The 18,337-nt window shown below is 41.5% G+C and overlaps 1 protein-coding gene across 3 annotated transcripts in view; it reads left to right on the top strand.

The window, feature by feature from the left end:
• DGKI (diacylglycerol kinase iota) overlaps positions 1 to 18,337 on the top strand; it is a 507,168-nt gene that overhangs the window by 417,131 nt on the left and 71,700 nt on the right. For all 3 annotated transcript variants that reach the window (XM_069588482.1, XM_069588483.1, XM_069588484.1), the window contains one exon: positions 1,035 to 1,157. In XM_069588482.1, the coding sequence (XP_069444583.1) occupies positions 1,035 to 1,157 (123 nt within the window). The remainder of the gene's footprint in view (positions 1 to 1,034; positions 1,158 to 18,337) is intronic.

The following is an 18,337-nucleotide window of genomic DNA, read 5'->3' as shown; positions in this document are numbered from 1 at the left end:
CAGAGCTGTCGTGTTGTGAAGGGACAGCCGACTGGCACAAAGGACAGCCTGATGTGACCCGGAGAGTCCCGGAAGGGCGCAGGGAAGGCCGGATGTGACGTCACGGCTGTCCGCTGTGCTTCTGCTGGACTCCAGGTGTTCTCCCCTCGACGAGGTCTGGTTTGTAGTGTCCAGTCTGATGAAGTCTGAGCCTATTCGGCCAAGCTCTCCCTGGCTTTGTCCTCCCAGTCACTCTCGATTGGCTCTGGTTCCAAAGATAAAGTAACCTGCAAATCCACAAGAACTTGAATCAGTTCCTTTCTTATTTCTTTTTTGTTGCCCCCTCTGGAAATTAACTAGCAACAGGGATACGATGGCCTACGTTTCTATAAGACATCAGTCACCATTACTTTTTTTTTTTTCACGTGGACCATTTGTTATAAAGTCTTCATTGAATTTGTTACAATATGACTTCTGGTGTTTTTTTTTTTTTAATGTTTTGTTTTCTTGGGCTACAAGGCATATAGGATCTTAGCTCTCCAACCAGGAACTGAACCTGCACCCTTGCATTGATTGGAAAGTGAAGTTTTAACCACTGTACCACCAGGAAAGTCCCCTGCCATTACTTCTTATCTGTGTCATATTAAAAATTACTTAATCTCAAAATTCAGTTTTCTTATCTATAAAGAGGGCAGCAGTGTCCAAAGAGAGCCTGACTGTTGAAAAAATTAAGTGAATTAAAAAATGTGCCAAGTGGCTTCAGTCATGTCCGATTCTTTGCAACCCCATGGACTGAAGCCCGCAAGGCTCCACTGTCCTTGGGAATCTCCAGGCAAGAATACTGGAGTGGGTTGCCATTTCCTTCTCCAGGGGATCTTCCCAACCCAGGGATTGAATCTGTGTCACCTGGGAAGCCCAAGTAAACGTGAAATGCTTATAAATACCCCATAAAGATTAATTGTTCTCCTCTCGTTTGGAGACAAAACTCATCCTGAGAAAGGGCAGACTAAGTCCCATGCCTGACTTTGAGTGTCTGGTGTCCTTCTTTCTCCCAGAATGACAGACTGGTGGAATCCTGCTCTCCGGAAACGCATGCTGAGTGACAGTGGGCTGGGGATGATAAGCCCGCATTATGAAGACTCAGATCTGAAAGATTTCAGCCACTCCCGAGTGCTACAGTAAGAGCATTCTCTCTCTTGTCCTTGTGTCACTGGGCTTGTTGGGAGGGAGGGGATTCCGCGGGGCACTCACCGAAGGGAAGGATTCTCTTCTCAGTGGTGCTCTAGCTCTCTCCTGATTGCATCACCCTGTGGTTTGACATTTTCTTCACCACGCACCCTTTTACCCATGTCAAGCTCTGATGGAGCCTCACTTTCCATTTCTTGTGCTGCTGAGCCTCAGTGAGACCTTGCACATGGACCTGTCAGTACTTTGAACCTCAGCAGTGTTCCCTTCCCCAGAAGTGATCCCATGGTTTACCAGATGCTATATCGCAAGGACATGCCTGACTGTGACATGAATAGTCTGGAAATGATGTAAAGCATTTTATTTGTGTCAACGTTGGGGTGGACTGTTCGCAGTCAGCTTCGTGAACTCCAGTTCTGAGCCTCTGGCTGTGCTGTGTGATGTGGCTGGGCGGTTTCGGGGACTCGCCTCCTGCATGTGCTGTGTTTTAGTCTCTCTGGGTAATTGATGAAGTATTTGTTTATAGGCCAGAAGAGTGGGTGTGTTTTCATCTGAGGGATGGGAATTGGGTTTTGCAACAGTGTTGATACCCTCGTGCCCTGTGAATCCTCCCTCCTGTCACCTCCTCTGTGCAGGACAGGCTCAGGGTGCACCTTGTGGTCATTTGCACCCATTTATTTATGCTAAGATCATGGCATCTGGTCCCATCACTTCATGGCAAATAGATGGGGAAACAGTGGAAACAGTGACAGACTTTATTATTTTGGGCTCCAAAATCACTGCAGATGGTGACTGCAGCCATGAAATTAAAAGACACTTACTCCTGGAAGAAAAGTTATGACCCACCTAAACAGCATATTAAAAAGCATAGATATTACTTGGCCAGCGAAGGTCCATCTAGTCAAAGCTATGGTTTTTCCAGTGGTCACATATGGATGTGAGAGTTGGACTATAAAGAAAGCTGAGCACCAAAGAATTGATTCTTTTGAACTGTGGTGTTGGAGAAGACTTGGAACGACTGATGCTGAGGCTGAAACTCCAGTACTTTGGCCACCTGATACAGAGAACTGACTCATTTGAAAAGACCTTGATGCTGGGAAAGATTGAAGGCAGGAAGAGAAGGGGACGACAGAGGATAAGATGGTTGGATGGCATCACCGACTCAATGGACATGAGTTTGAGTAAACTCCAGGAGTTGGTGATGGATAGGGAGGCCTGGCGTGCTGCAGTCTATGGGGTTGCAAAGAGTTGGACACGACTGAGCAGCTGAACTGAACTGATTTGACTCCAGGCCACACACTTTGTTGCAGGGAGGGGAACTCCTTTCAGCGACCGCGAGTTGGCTCTTGTCTAACACTTGGAAATGACTTTTCTGAAGACTCATACATGTTGACAAAGCAAGAAACTCTATTAGGAAGGGGTGCCCAGGCAGAGAGCAACAGGGTAAGGGAACCCAGGAGGACTGCTCTGCCACGTGGCTCTCAGCCTCAGGTTTTATGGTGATGGGACTAGTTTTGGGGTTGCCTCTGGCCAGTCATTCTGATTCAGAGCCCTTCCTGGTGGCTTGCGCATCATTCAGCCAAGGTGGATTCCAGCGAGAAGGATTCTAGGATGTTGGTAGGACATATGGTCTGGTGTCTTCTCTCTCCTTTTGACCTTTCAGTTGGTGGTGGCATGTTAATTCCATGTTCCTTACCAGTACCTCCTGTTGTAAGATTATTCAGGCAAATAGTGACTGTGGTACCCTGGCAAGGGTGGGTGGTTTTGGTCAGTGGTTTCCCCTAACAACCCTATCTCAGATATTATACAAAAGTTCATTGTAATTCAGGAGATCAAGCTAATTTCCGGTCTTATTCAAGGTCCTAATCGAATAGGGACAGTGGCATTGTAACTATGCAGTTTTACCTTTTTTATAAAATAATAAGGTTATTGAGATGCTCAGAAGCCTAGGGTTAACTGAAGAGGCAGGACAATGCATTGTTTATAAGACCAGAAGCAATTTCAGTAGGACAAAGGGGAGGAAAATGAGAAATCAGAAGCTAATTATTTTGGTGGTAAAGGTTCTACTCAGACACCCCAAGGGCAAAAGGTGACTTTATTTTAATTGCTTCTCTGTACTACCTCTTATTCTGTTGTGTGAAGAATGGAAAGGAAAAAGTGAATTTCTATGGATTTTCCTTTTTAATTAAACCATGTTGTTAGTTTCTGATAGCATTTTGATTGCTTACAATTCAGGCTGTTTTTTCATTTCTTTTGTATATGGAATTAAGGTTTGTGAACCAGACTGAGTCAGCCACCCACTGACAGCTAAAAAAGTGGCCATCTAGCTTCAGGCAGATTTATTTGAAAATTAGTTTAAATTAGTCACAGAATAGAAATTAAGCCTAGACAAACCAGATGTGTGTTTTGGTTATTCTTGTATACAGGCTGTTTGCAAAAAGTGAAGCATGATCTCAATCTCGTTTCCTATACCCTGTTTTTCTGTGTATAGTATGTTAGTATGTCCATACATATCATGATATGTGAGATTATTTCTAAGACAGTAAATATTCTTTCCAAGAATCACAAGTAAATGTACCACTTTATATAAGAGCCAAGTTCTTCAAATCAACTCTTTTTTATTTGAATTTATTATCCTTTTAGGAATTTGTTTTCATTATTTTATTGATCTTCAGTTGGCAGCTACTAGTTTTCCTGAATATTTATGCAACTTAATTCTTAAATGGGCTTTCCAGGTAGCACTAGTGGTAAAGAACCTGCCTGCCAGTGCAGGAAACATGAGACGTGGTTCAATCCCAGGGTTGGGAAGAGTGGCTGGAGATGGAAATGGCAGCTCACTCCAGTATTCTTGCCCATGGACAGAGGAGCCTGGAGGGCTACAGTCCATAGGTTGCAAAGTTGGACGCAAACGAAGCAACGTAGCACACACACTGAGGTCTTAAGTGCACTAGAGCAGCTGACTCTTTTAAATTTTTTTTTTCCTTCTCTCAAGTGAATTAGAAAACAAAACAGCTTTGGAACCTGTAGCTTCCAGTCTTTCCAGCTGAATCTCCGGATACTGTGTAACAGAGACAAGTTGTCTTCACTGGACTCTATTTGAATCTCTGACTCACGGAAAGTATGACAAAATAAAATGGTCGCTTTAAATCGTTTGAGTACTTTTGAGAGAGAGAGAGAGAGTGAAGTAACTCAGTCGTGTCCAACTCTTTGCAACCCCATAGACTGTAGCCTACCAGGCTCTTCCATCCATGGAATTTTCCAAGCAAGAGTACTGGAGTGGGTTGCCATTTCCTTCTCCATGGGATCTTCCCCACCCAGCGATGGAACCCGGGTCTCCCACATTGCAGGCAGATGCTTTACTGTCTGAGCCACCAGGGAAGTACTTTACCTTACTTAAGTTGTCTGTTAATTTGGAAAACGTGTACATGTGTTTATTAATTTCTTAGGAAGAACATCTCTTTATTTACTTCAGAGATCATCTTTGATACAAATGAGTATAATTGTAGTTATTCCATAACAATATATATATTTTATATACATATGTATCATAAGGTCAGTAATAGCTAGTATTGATACGTCCTGTGTGCTTTGTTAAATTATCCTTAACTGTTTCAACACCTTTTAAATTTCACATTACTTAACAGATGAGTAAACTGGAAGCTCAGAGAATTTAAAACATTCATCTTAAGTCACTCGAGATAACAAATGTGGAGATTGCTGTTTGAATGAGGTCTTCTTGACTTCTGACTTCATGCTTTTCCTCCATACCACATTGTCTTCGTGAAGGGCCAGTGCAAAGGCAGGGTGCCCACAGCCCCAAGGCCCAAAAAGGATTTACTTTGGTATCTATCTTTTTTAGCATTTGTAAAGTGAAAAATTCTACAATCTAGGAAGGCTACGTATGCTCATTAAATATGTACAGCTGCAAATTTACCCACAAGTAAATATATTTGAGAATTAATTTTAAAGCATTTTTTCCTTTAAAAAACAGATTGAAACAAAAATTAGAGATAGGCTTTTATTTTATTAAATATATATTAATATGTTCCAGTCTAAATAGATACAAACATTATATGAAAAATCTTAATGTGCCAACAATGCTGAAATGTTATTGTTTTATGTTATTACTTGTATAAGTCTTTCTATCCATAACATAGTACCATATCATAAAATATATATTGTCTTACAGGTTTTTTTGGTTTTGTGTTATCTTTTTATCATTACCTGTAATGAACAGTGCATACTCTTTTAGAGCTTGCCACTTCATACAACACTGAATATTTAAAAGTTACTCATATTGATGTTACCGAATGCAAGTTTGTAAGCCCAATGCACAGTGAGGCCAAAAAAAACCTGAAACATCAGTTTGGAGCAGACATAAGTTTATTGCAGGGCCAAGCAAGGAGAATGGGTAGCTCGTGCCCCCCGAACTCCAAACTCCCAACTCCCAGAGCAGTTTTATCAGAGCATTTTTAAAGCAAGGTGGGTGGTGGGTGGGCCACCAGGTATGTGATCAACTCATGCACAGTTCTCTGCTTGATGATGATTGATTCTTAGGCACCAGAAAGTCTAAGAGCTACACCCTCATGATCATCAAGTAGTTAATTTCATCCATTTAGTGGTGGTTTTAGCATCTGAAAACCTCTGGAAGTATTTCAGATACTGTTATCTAGTTACTTCAGAGGAGCTACAGCAGAGGATATGGGGGAGGGGGACCTGTCCTGGGAAGGCCTCATAGGGTTCTGCTTAGTATGTGATATATGTAGATTTTAAGTCATTTTATTTGGTATAGAATATTGTGTTATACAAATATGCCATAGTTTATTCCTCCATTTAAATGTTGATTTCTAATATCTTGTTATTGAAAAATACAGTGAACATTCTGCAGTGTGGGTCTGTTGCAGGGTAGCGATGCAGATTTAGCTTTGCTCAATATTGCACAATTTACTTTCCCTTTGGGAACAGTTAAAAAGCAGTATGTGAAGGAACCTGAAAAATTAGCATAATATTGTAGGCACAATTGGCATCTGTTGCTTTTAGCTTTAAAGTCCCAGTCAACTTGGAGATAGTAAAAGTTCAATTTTAACATCTTGTTCACTGTGTTCAATAACCCACTCTGTAAAGAAATGAAAAGGGAAATTTTAAATTCTTGGAACCGGAAATACTGTTTGTCAGAATTTGCAGTAAATGGTAGAAGTAGTATTCACATCATGATTTATGACTTTAAATCATTTATCAAGAGAAAAATGATTGCATACAAATAAAGCATTCAATTTGATAAACTGGAGAAAGAGTCCCAGAGTAGAGGACAAAGAAACAAGAGAGAAGAGAAAGTAGAGATAGAAATCAGTGACAAGGAGAACAAAACAGACAAATGATTCACCAATAATAAAAATTCTAAAAATTGGTTCTTTCAAAACAGACAGAATTCTAAGAAGATTAAAATAGAAGAGGCAAACAAAAATGCAACTCCAGTGCTTCCCCAACTCATTCTTCCTCCTGCTCGGGTGACTCTTTCCCCTCTAAACTCTGATTGACCCAGCCAACCTCTTCTCCGCCCAGGGAGAGGAGCAAGGCTCCATCTCAGAGTTTTAACTTTCACTTCTAAGATGCATCAAGCTCTATCCCTCATCAGGGAGTGCAAACAGAATGAACACATAGAATGAATTAGATTTCTGTTCTTACTGGAACTGATTACATTTATATCAAAATTCCATTATAGATACATTGCAATTTTTAAAGAAAGATTTATAGAGTCATCTGTTGGTATCTGCAGGGAATTGGTTTTAGAACCAAAATCAAATGGATCCTCGAGTCCCATAGTCAGCTCTCTGTATTTGCAGATCAGCATCTCGGATTCAACCAACTATGGATTGTGAACAGAGTATATGGTCTGTGATTGGTTGACTCAGGATTTGGAAATCATAGACAGATAGACATATGTATGTCTGTCTGTAATAGCTTCATCCCCCTCTTGTTTTCAGCTATTTCCTTTATCCATTTTTTTTTTGTTTTTGAAACTTTCAGTTCAGTTCAGTCGCTCAGTCATGTCCAACTCTTTGCGACCCCATGAATCGCAGCACACCAGGCCTCCCTGTCCATCACCAACTCCCGGAGTTCACTCAAACTCACATCCATCGAGTCGGTGATGCCATCCAGCCATCTCATCCTCTGTCGTCCCCTTCTCCTCTTGCCCCCAATCCCTCCCAGCATCAGGATCTTTTCCAGTGAGTCAACTCTTCACATGAGGTGGCCAAAGTACTGGAGTTTTAGCTTTAGCATCATTCCTTCCAAAGAACACCCAGGGCTGATCTCCTTTAGAATGGACTGGTTGGATCTCCTTGCAGTCCAAGGGACTCTCAAGAGTCTTGTCCAACAGCACAGTTCGAAAGCATCTTTAGGTAATAATATATGTAGATAGTCCGTGTGTGTGTGTGTGTGTGTGTGTGTGTGTGTGTGTGTGTATGTTTTGTCTGCTTACACAGGTCCTCTAGAGGAGACAACAATGCCAAAGAAGGCTATACAACACATATAAGATCTTGAAATCCTATGAACACAGTAAAAAAACACAAATTGATGATAAATAATTGACTCACATTGTTACTGCTATGACCTTAATGAATTTGTATTTAAAGATGTTTGAAAATGTTTTTCTCTTTGAAAAATGTTTTCAGTGTCTTAAGAAGGTGCTAGTAAAATAACATGTTTCTGGAAACACATTTGCTGTCATCATTAATTGAACCACAACAATTCATAACAAGATTATATTTTGACAGAAGATTTGTAAGGAAGTAATTAATATTTTTGCAGACAGAATCTGTTTGATTCCTAAGGAAGACTTTTCCTGACTTTAGGATCTATGAGATTAAAGAAAAAATAGGCACTGAGTGGAAACTCTTATATGATCTTTTCAAGTTATCTTTGAGGAAGGACAGATTTACTGCTGAATTGAATAGATTAAGGGAAAACAGGTAAAGGGGCCGGAAGATATTATTCAGTTTATGAATAAAAGTAGTATTTTCTAGGTCTTTTATTTTTGGGTTTATGCAGAACTCCCCAAAATTGACTGAAGGAGATGCACTTTTTCTTAGTGTCCTCAAGTCCTGAGCTTGGAAGAGCTACGGTGAAGGTCACACAGGTAAAAATAAAAGACACTGAGAGACAGTGTAGGGACCCACCCAAAGGCAGACATTCAGTCTAGACATCCACGTGCCCAGGTGTCTGTGACCGAGGCAGGAATGCTGGATCTTTATGATCAGTAGAGCATTTCTGTCTCTATCAAGAGACAGTGTTATCAAAAGTTGAATGATAAGGCATCTGGTCTGATTTATGATTTGGGTTTTTGGCATTGGAATTTAAATGGATTCCACTGGATTGATTGGAATCTAAAAACATGGGTTGAGACATTCATAGTCATTTATTTTTGGGGAAAATACATATTCAGCACCTTCTAGGTAGGAGCTATATATATGTGTGTGTGTATATGTATGTGTGTGTGTATATATATATGTATATATGTATATGTATATATACACACGCACTTAGGCATTGATGATGTAGAACTAAATGATAAATTATCACTTTTAAAGAACTTATATTCTAGGGGAAAATATATTTATATATTTAGAGGAAATAGTCAACAAACCAATTATCATAGTTCCCTATGACAAGTGTTATAATGGATATATGCATAGAGTGTTCTGGAAATAAGAGGAAAAAGAATTTGCTTCTCCCTCTAGATTTCACTTTTCTATTTTTATGTCAAAAGGATGAATATTCAAAGATTTAATGAAAATGTAAGCCTCTAAGGAAAAAGGAGGCTTTTTAAAGGGCTCTCTGCTTATTTTCTTCATCTTTTGCCTGTGATCAGGTAAGTATCTGCTTTTCATCATTTGGTTCAATCGCTCAGTCGTGTCCGACTCTTTGCAACCCCATGAATTGCACCATGCCAGGGCTCCCTGTCCATCACCAACTCCCGGAGTTCACCCAAACTCATGTGCATCGAGTCGGTGATGCCATCCAGCCATCTCATCCTCTGTCGTCCCCTTCTCCACCTGCCCCCAATCCCTCCCAGCATCAGGGTCTTTTCCAATGAGTCAACTCCTCTCATGAGGTGGCCAAAGTACTGGAGTTTTAGTCTCAGCATCAGTCCTTCCAATGAACACCCAGGACTGGTCTCCTTTAGGATGGACTGGTTGGATCTCCTGGCAGTCCAAGGGAGTCTCAAGAGTCTTCTCCAACACCACAGTTCAAAGCATCAATTCTTGGGCACTCAGCCTTCTTCACAGTCCAACTCTCACATCCATACGTGACCACTGGAAAAACCCTAACCTTAACTAGATGGACCTTTGTTGGCAGAGTAATGTCTCTGCTTTTGAATATGCTATCTAGGTTGGTCATAACTTTCCTTCCAAGGAGTAAGCGTCTTTTAATTTCATGGCTGCAGTCACCATCTGCAGTGATTTTGGAGCCCCCAAAAATAAAGTCTGACACTGTTTCCACAGTTTCCCCATCTATTTCCCATGAAATAATGGGACCAGATGCCATGATCTTAGTTTTTTGAATGTTGAGCTTTAAGCCAACTGTTTCACTCTCCTCTTTCACTTTCATCATTATATCACCAGAAAAGTGAGAGTGTTAGTCTGTCAGTCCTGTCAGACTCTTTGTGACCCCATGTACTATAGCCCACCAGGCTCCTATGTCCATGAGATTCTCCAGGCAAGAATACTGAAGTGGGTTGCCATTTCCTTCTCCAGGGGATCTTCCTGACCCAGGGATTGAACCCAGGTCTCCTGCATTACAGGCAATTTTTTTTTTTTTTTTTTTTTTTTTACCATCTGAGCCACCAGAGAAGCCCTCATCACCAGAAATGCCTGTCAAATAATTGAATATTGCATGACAGTTTCACATCACTCTACCTAAAGTGTCCTTAAGGAAGTTTGTACAACTGGCAAATTATTTAGGGATAGCCTAAACACTTAATAATACTTTAAAAAAATTGGTCTTTTTAGTGTAGTCTAGAATTCTGAACCACTGTATCAAGAAGATAGACCCCAAACTTCACCTTTTTCCAAAACTCAGAAGTTCTGGTCTGAGCATAGGAGTAATAGTTGCATGCCTGTCTTGTCTTCAGCTATTTACTTTACCCAATTTCTTCTTGGAACATTCGGTGATGGCCTGATTCTAACAAAAAAGATAATTGTGCTTGCTGTCAAAGCTCCAGATTCTCAACAGGAAGACAGACTATTGGGCAGCGATTTTGGTTGTGGAAATATCCTTCAAGCATCAAAATCAGATAAGAGGGAGAAAATTAATCCTCTTAGTGGGAGGCAGGTTTTGCTGGAATCTATCTCAGAGATGAGATCAGTGCTGTCAGGATAGAGACAGTCTCTTGTGTCTGCTTCACGAAGATAGTTGGGTCCCATCCCTACTTACCTTTGATGACTCTAAATCTTGCTCTCCCTGGCTAATCACTCAAGCTGTAAAAAGTGCAGTTTAGCTGACATGTATCTTCCTTTCTTCTTCTTTTTCTCCTAACTTACCTCCCGTCATTATCCTCTCTTGCCAAGCACATAATGATACTCTATCCTTTTATGTGTGCAAAATAATTAATAAAAAATTTTACTCTGTTCCTTCTCTAATTGCTCCTCACTTGGATCCAGGAAATTAACATACTATAGTAATAAAGATGCACTGAATCTCTGACTCAGAGAGCTGTTGCTATTTTACAAGCTAGACAGTAAAAGGTGACTGGCAGGGGTAGGTGCTGTTAACGAGCACAGCAGTAGGGTGGAGCCGGGAGAAAGAATTGTGCCTAGAAACCTATGCATGTCTCCCATGCCATGCTCACGTGTGCTGTGTCTCAGTCACGTCCGACTCTTTGTGACACTATGGACTGCAGCCCACCAGGCTCCTCTGCCCAAGGAATTCCAGGCAAGAACACTGGAGTGTGGTGCCATTTGCTCTTCCAGGGGTCCTTCCCTATCTGGGGATTGAACCCACGTCTCTTGTGTCTCCTGCATTAGCAGGTGGATTCTTTACCACTAGCACCACCTGGGAAGCCCATGTCATATGTCTCAATTATGTTGGTAGTGAAGTTTAGTTCTTGAAGAGGTTGTGAATATTCTTTGGACAGAAGGGAGAAACCTGGCTTGTGGGGCACCATAAAGTATCAACATGTTATGGGTGGAAGAGAATTCTTGGATTTCCAACTAAAAGAGATAAGGCAAAGGCAGAGCATTGGGAAGTACAAGAGCAATTTGTACAGGAAAGCACTTTCCTTGAGTTTGCTGAGAGGCAGAGATCAGTGGGAAGGGCATCTCAGGAAATTGTTGAGTCTTCTTTAAAATCAAATCAGGGGATTTCTCTTTCCTTGCAACAACACAGAGTGCCATAGCGCACTAAGGAAAGCAAGTCAGATGACAAGAGCCTTTGGGGACAAAAATCACTTAAGCACCATTCTAAAACTGGGAAAACAACTCCCATCTCCTTCTGCACTGGAGTTAGAGTGTCTTTATGGCAGTATAGGAATGGGGATTTGTTTGTTTTCAGTGGCTGTGCCAGAAGTGGAAGAAGGCACCATGATTTATCTGTATCAATTTCTCCTTTTCTCCTACAGCTCCTTTCCTGTTTTGGGTTGCTTGTAATGTAAATGTTACATAGAAAGTACCCTGTTTTTGGACACAGAGAGTGGGGAAGAGAGATTTTTTTTGCGGGGGGGGGGGGGGGGGAGGATTTTGTTTCTCATGCCGGTGTCTGGAATGTGAATTTCCTCTTCTGAGAACTGAGTGAGATGGGAGGCGATGTTGCCAGGAAAACTTCCAGAGTATATGACAGTTATCTTCAGGAGCAGCACCAAAGCTACTCCCAACTCTACCAATTTTTTTATTCCATTTTATGATGCTGGATTCAGAAGTCCTTATGGCATTTCATAAAAATAATTAGCTGTGGATAAGCCTTGCTCAATCACCTTGGCCCCACAAGATAAATATTATCTATCCTGAATGTTGTGGTATGTGAGATAGGCTTTGTATAAGTTTCTTATTTTAATGGGCTCTCCAGGTGGCTCAGTGGGTAAAAAAAAATCCACCTTTACTGCAGGAGATGTGAGTTCAATCCCTGAGTCAGGAAGATTTCCTGGAATTGGGCATGGCAATCCACTCCAGTATTCTTGCCTGGGAAATCCCATGGACACAGGAGCTTTGGTGGACTACAGTCTCTAGGGTCTCAAAGAGTCAGACATGACTGCAGCAATTGAGCACATTGGCTTGTGTTAATACTGAATGTAGCACTCAGATAATTTGCCCTCAAAATTGAGAGCTTCATGTTTCAATTTATGCTTAAAAAGAAACAAGTCCACATTCAGAAAACTCCAGATGGATCGGTCTCAACAGGAGTTGTTGGCCAGGGTTCCCAGAGTCATTAGGCTAAAGCCGGCAACACTTTCTAAAAGATATTCCTTGCTAATGCTCTAGACAGCTCTCCGCAGGTATATTTCCCTTGATCAAATTTTAGAATAGCATGCCTTTTCTATCCCTTTATTCTCTTTTTAGAAACTAGGCAGGAAACTATATTGCAGAGACTGACTTATAATATGAACCGTCACATCTCTTTTCTGCGTGATTGTACAGTGTCTGATGCACAGGTTTCTTTTGTTATTTTTACATTATCTTCAGAATGTTCAAGTATTTCCTTGGAGTGTTCAAATTTTACATAATAAAAAGTGTGATGGTCCAGTTTTCATGTTTAAGGAACTTAGACAGTATTAGACTCTTCCACATCATTTTTTTTTTAACGTTTTTTCTTGTATCCACTTCCCACTTTTGCCCCTTCGCCCTTGCATTTCCAACACCTTCCCTTCCCTTCGTTGCAGTTCTTAGTGATTAACGGTAGGTGGCAGTACAGTTTCAAGCTCAAAGAGCGTTGAAGGGCTTCCTGACTGCAGACTAATTAAGGAGGGTGCATAGGAGAAACTGAATTATACAAGCAAATGGTAAAACAGGGGTGTTTTCAAAACACCAAATATAACTAAACACAGGAACTTATTTAAAAACACAGGATATTTCAAGTACAGCTCACGTGGGGACCATCGGGTATATATTTGAATAGGAGGAAACTATGAGCATGAACAGAATTAGAAGAAATTTACATCAAAGGAGAAGAACTCACCAAACAGCCTTATTATTTGAGTCCTGGGACTTATTTCCCCACCTCCACACAAATGCCCATCTCTCTCCTTCCTCTTTCCTCACCCTCCCCTCTGTTGGTGGTGAATGTTACCTTTGAGGCTGTTTGGCAGTCCCTGAATGGGTTTGTGACCACTTGAATAGAGAATGTGTTTGTCTTTCTCCCATTTCAATGCCACTCTGTGTGGCTGCTGTAACTTTCATCTCTCTCACTCTCATTCTCGCCTGCTCCCTTACTGTATGTGCTTTGTTCATTGTCTTAATAGCAATTTTCATAATTAGCAGGGAGGAAAAGAAAACAAAGAGAAGCCTGTATAATGGATGGAGATTCTCAGTGCTAAGGGATTTCTGGTTCTGTTTTACCGTGTTGGAGGTGCTTGGGGGCTGGAGTGATGGTGGTGAAGATGTCACCTATATCCATGATCTCACTGTTGCTCCCTCAAGCCCTCAAGATGATGTCATGGGCTGCGCATAGCAATCCTTAGGCAATGCACATCCTCAAGGGAAGCTCAAGGGAGAATGCTGTTGCCCAGAGATGATTACCTACAGTCATGCTTTGAGACCATATTAAATCATCCCTTGGCCAGCTTGATTTAAATTGAGTGTTCTTCGTTCATCCACAGTTGCAGGAAATAAATTCAATTTGTGTAGCCTCATGACTTTAACATAAAACAGGAGAAAAATAAAGATGGTGTTTCTGCAGCAGTGGTGTGTGGACCCTTGAAATGAGCCTGGACTGGCTGTGCACCTGGGAAACCAGTTTCCACTCGGGCCATTTCTCAAGAGTTTGTTATCAGACAGCTAGCAATAATGGCCCAGGCAGGAGACAAGAGTCCAGCCTGGGGAACTTTGCCCAGGCCTGCATGTTGTCTTTTATTAAAATTGGAATACAGTTGCTTTACAATGTTGTGTTAGTTTCTGCTGTACAGCAAATGAACCAGCCACAGACACACATATATCTCCTCTTCCTTGCATTTCCTTCCCATTTAAGTCACCACAGAGCACAGAGTAGAGTTCCCTGTGCTATACAGTCAGTTCTCGTTAGTTATCTATTTTATGCATGGTGGTGTATGTATGGCAGTCCCAATCAATCCCACCCGCTCCTTCCCTCCTTGATGCCCGTATGTTTGCTCTCTATGTCCATGTCTCTAGATATGCTTTGCAAATAAGTTCATCTGTACCATTTTTCTAGATTCCACATATATAAATTCAGTGCAGTTCAGTTCAGTCGCTCAGTTGTGTCCAACTCATTGCAACCCCATGGACTGCAGCATGCCAGGCTTCTGTGTCCATCACCAACTCCCGGAGCTTGCTCACACTTATGTCTGTCGAGTCAGTGATGCCATCCAACCATCTCATCCTCTGTCATCCCCTTTTCCTCCTGCCTTCAATCTTTCCCAGCAAAAGGGTCTTTTCAAATGAGTTAGTTCTTCACATCAGGTGGCCAAAGTATTGGAGTTTCAGCTTTAGCATCAGTCCTTCCAGTGAATATTCAGGACCAATTTCCTTTAGGATGGACTGGTTGGATCTCCTTGTAGTCCAAGGGACATTCAAGAGCCTTCTCCAACACCACAGTTCAAAAACATCAGTTCTTCAGCACTCAGCTTTTTTATAGTCCAATTTTACATCCATACAGTTCAGTTCAGTCACTCAGTCATGTCCGACTATTTGCGACCCCATGAATTGCAGCATGCCAGGCCTCCCTGTCCATCACCAGCTCCCAGAGTTGACCCAAACTCATGTCCTTTGAGTCGGTGATGCCATCCAACCATCTCAACCTCTGTTGTCCCCTTCTCCTTCTGCCCTCAATCTTTTCCAGCATCAGGGTCTTTTCAAATGAGTCAGCTCTTTGCATCAGGTGGCCAAAGTATTGGAGTTTCAGCTTCAGCACCAGTCCTTCCAATGAATACCCAGGGCTGATCCCCTTTAGAATGGACTGGTTGGATTTCCTTGCAGTCCAAGGGACTCTCAAGAGTCCTCTCCAACACCACAGTTCAAAAGCATCAATTCTTCGGCACTCAGCTTTCTTCATAGTCCAACCCTCACATCCATACTTGACTACTGGAAACGCCATAGCCTTGACTAGACGGACCTTTGTTGGTAAAGTAATGTCTCTGTTTTTGAATATGCTATCTAGGTTGGGCATAACTTTCCTTCCAAGGAATAAGCGTCTTTTAATTTCATGGCTGCAGTCCCCATCTGCAGTAATTTTGGAGCCCTGTTTCCACTGTTTCCCCATCTGTTTGCCATGAAGTAATGGGACCAGATGCCATGATCTTAGTTTTCTGAATGTGGAGCTTTAGCCCACTTTTTCACTCTCTTCTTTCACTTTCATCAAGAGGCTTTTTAGTTCCTCTTCACTTTCTGCCATAAGGGTAGTGTCATCTGCATAACTGAGGTTATCTGGCATTCTTGATTCCAGCTTGTGCTTCATCCAACCCAGCGTTTCTCATGATGTACTCTGCATAGAAGTTAAATAAGCGGGGTGACAATATACAGCCTTGACGTACTCCTTTTCCTATTTGGAACCAGTCTGTTGTTTCATGTCCAGTTCTAACTGTTGCTTCCTGACCTGCATATAGGTTTCTCAGGAGGTAGGTCAGGTGGTCTGGAATTCCCATCTCTTTCAGAATTTTTCAGTTTGTGGTGATCCACACAGTCAAAGGCTTCGGCATAGTCAGTAAAGCAGAAATAGATGTTTTTCTGGAACTCTTGCTTTTTCATTGATCCAACGGATGTTGGCAATTTGATCTCTGGTTCCTCTGCCTTTTCTAAAACCAGCTTGAACATCTGGAAGTTCACAGTTCGCATATTGTTGAAGTTTGGCTTGGAGAATTTTGTGTATTACTTTACTAGCGTGTGAGATGAGTGCAATTGTGCAGTAGTTTGAGCATTCTTTGGCATTGCCTTTCTTTGGGATTGGAATGAAAACTGACCTTTTCCAGTCCTGTGGCCACTGCTGCGTTTTCCAAATTTGCTGGCAATACATGTACATTACCATATGTGAAACAGATAGCTGGCAGGCTCTGCTGCATTGCGCAGGGAGCTCAGCTTAGTCATCCGTGATGAGCTGCAGCGGTAGGATGAGGGGTGGAAGGGAGGCTCAAGAGGCAAGGGATATATGTATATTTAAGCTGATTATTTCATTGTGCCACAGAAACCAACACACAATTTTAAAGCAATTATATGCCAACTATAAACAAAAAAAGCCCAGCTCAGACAGTTCTTGAGTTTTGAAGCCTTCTTTTACTTTTTTTTGAAAGATCATTGAAAGAGCATTGGTCTTCCTGTCTTCTGTGCTCTGTACTCATACATGTTTTGATGATTGCATTTTTTCATTATAATCATTTGGTTAGATATTTTCCTCCTGCACTAAATTATGTGTTCCGTGAAAGTGATGTCTTGTTTCTTTTTCAATCTACATCACTCTTAGGCCTGGTGCTTAAGAGGGTCTCAAGTAACAGTTATTATTCAGGTTCAAATAATTATAAATGGAAAGATTCAGATCTGAATAATCATTATTCAGGGTTAATAAAATAGGTGAAAGATTTTTAAATGCTGGACTTGAATTTCTGTTTTCACTGTCTTTGCTGGATTTGAATGGAATGTAAATAAACATGTGAAATAATACCAAAACAAACAAAACAGGACAAAATCAAGTATAAAGATCCTGTTGTTGTTCAGTCAGTAAGTCGTATCTGACTCTTGTGTGACCCTGTTGACTGTAGCCCACCAGGCTCCTCTGTCCGTGGGATTTCTCAGGCAAGAATACTAGAGTGGATTGCCATTTCCTTCTCCAGGGGATCTTCCCACCCCAGGAATCTAACCTGCATCTCCTGCATCGGCAGGCAGATTCTCTGCCCCTGACCCACCAGGGATGCCCATCATGAAAGAAAATAGTGGTGAGGAAAAAAGTGAGGAGGCAAACTCTAAATCCTGGAGGTTATTTGAGCGCTAGTAAAGCTATAGTCAGCATTAAGAGAGTAGATGCTTTTTGCAGGATAAAGTGTTTATGATGGAGATATGAGCAGGCTGGGACAAAACTGCACGTCTTTCAGATGCAACTGGAGGAAAAGCAGCGAGCTTTCTTGCCTTCCTGCATTGTCGGGTTAAGGAAGGTTATCTCTTCCTGGGATTCAACCTCTCTGTTTTAAAAATAACTGTGTATACTGCTGATTTCATGGTATTTCTTCTCTCCTGAGCTAAGTTCCATAAAACTTTTTATGCCCATTTCCAGCAATAATGGATGATGTGCCTGTCTCAGTGGAATAATTTAGTGACTTGCTCCGGTGAAAGGTGAAATGCTGAGTGAGGATTGAAATACTCCATATGTCTTAAAATTCCACAAACCTAGGCGTGTGGGAGACATTCCACACAGAAACTCAACATGACTAATCCTTAGAAAACAGTCTGAAATCGATCGTTCTTCCCCGCTGCCCGGACATACTGCAGAAGGCATCCCCCTGGGGTTCTCATGGAGCCATCTGGAATTTTTCAGGTTTAATATTAGTGCTTTGCTGCTACAGAAAGGCAGCAAAAACCCTTCCTCCTGGGTCTTCTACCTGAGACATCTAGTGGTCCATCCATCGGCATGGATTTTCCTTTATTCCTATAACTCTGTGAGAAATTAATTGTGAACCATCCAAGACAGACTTTTGCTTACTTCTCATCAGAAAACACCAGGAATGAAGATGTTTGCTTGTTACTAGCTCTTTTTTATGTCCTGGACAGCTTAAAAAATTCTCCAGTTTCTTTTTTCCTTTTTAATTTTTATTTTGTGCAGGAGTGGCGTTGAGTAATGGTATTGTGTTAGTTTCAGGAGTGCAGCAAAGTGCTTGATATACATACACATATGTCGGTTCTTTTTCAAATTCCTTTCCCGTTTAGGTTGGAACAGAATATTGAGCAGAGTCCCTTGTGCTATACAGTAGGTCCTTGTTGCTTAAGTTTTAAATATAGCAGTGTGTACATGTCAATCCTGATGCTCC

This window comes from Ovis canadensis, chromosome 4 (assembly GCF_042477335.2).
Source record: "Ovis canadensis isolate MfBH-ARS-UI-01 breed Bighorn chromosome 4, ARS-UI_OviCan_v2, whole genome shotgun sequence".
NCBI lineage: Eukaryota > Metazoa > Chordata > Mammalia > Artiodactyla > Bovidae > Ovis > Ovis canadensis.
Note: the sequence above shows the minus strand (reverse complement) of the source record. Positions and strands in the feature narration are given on the sequence as shown.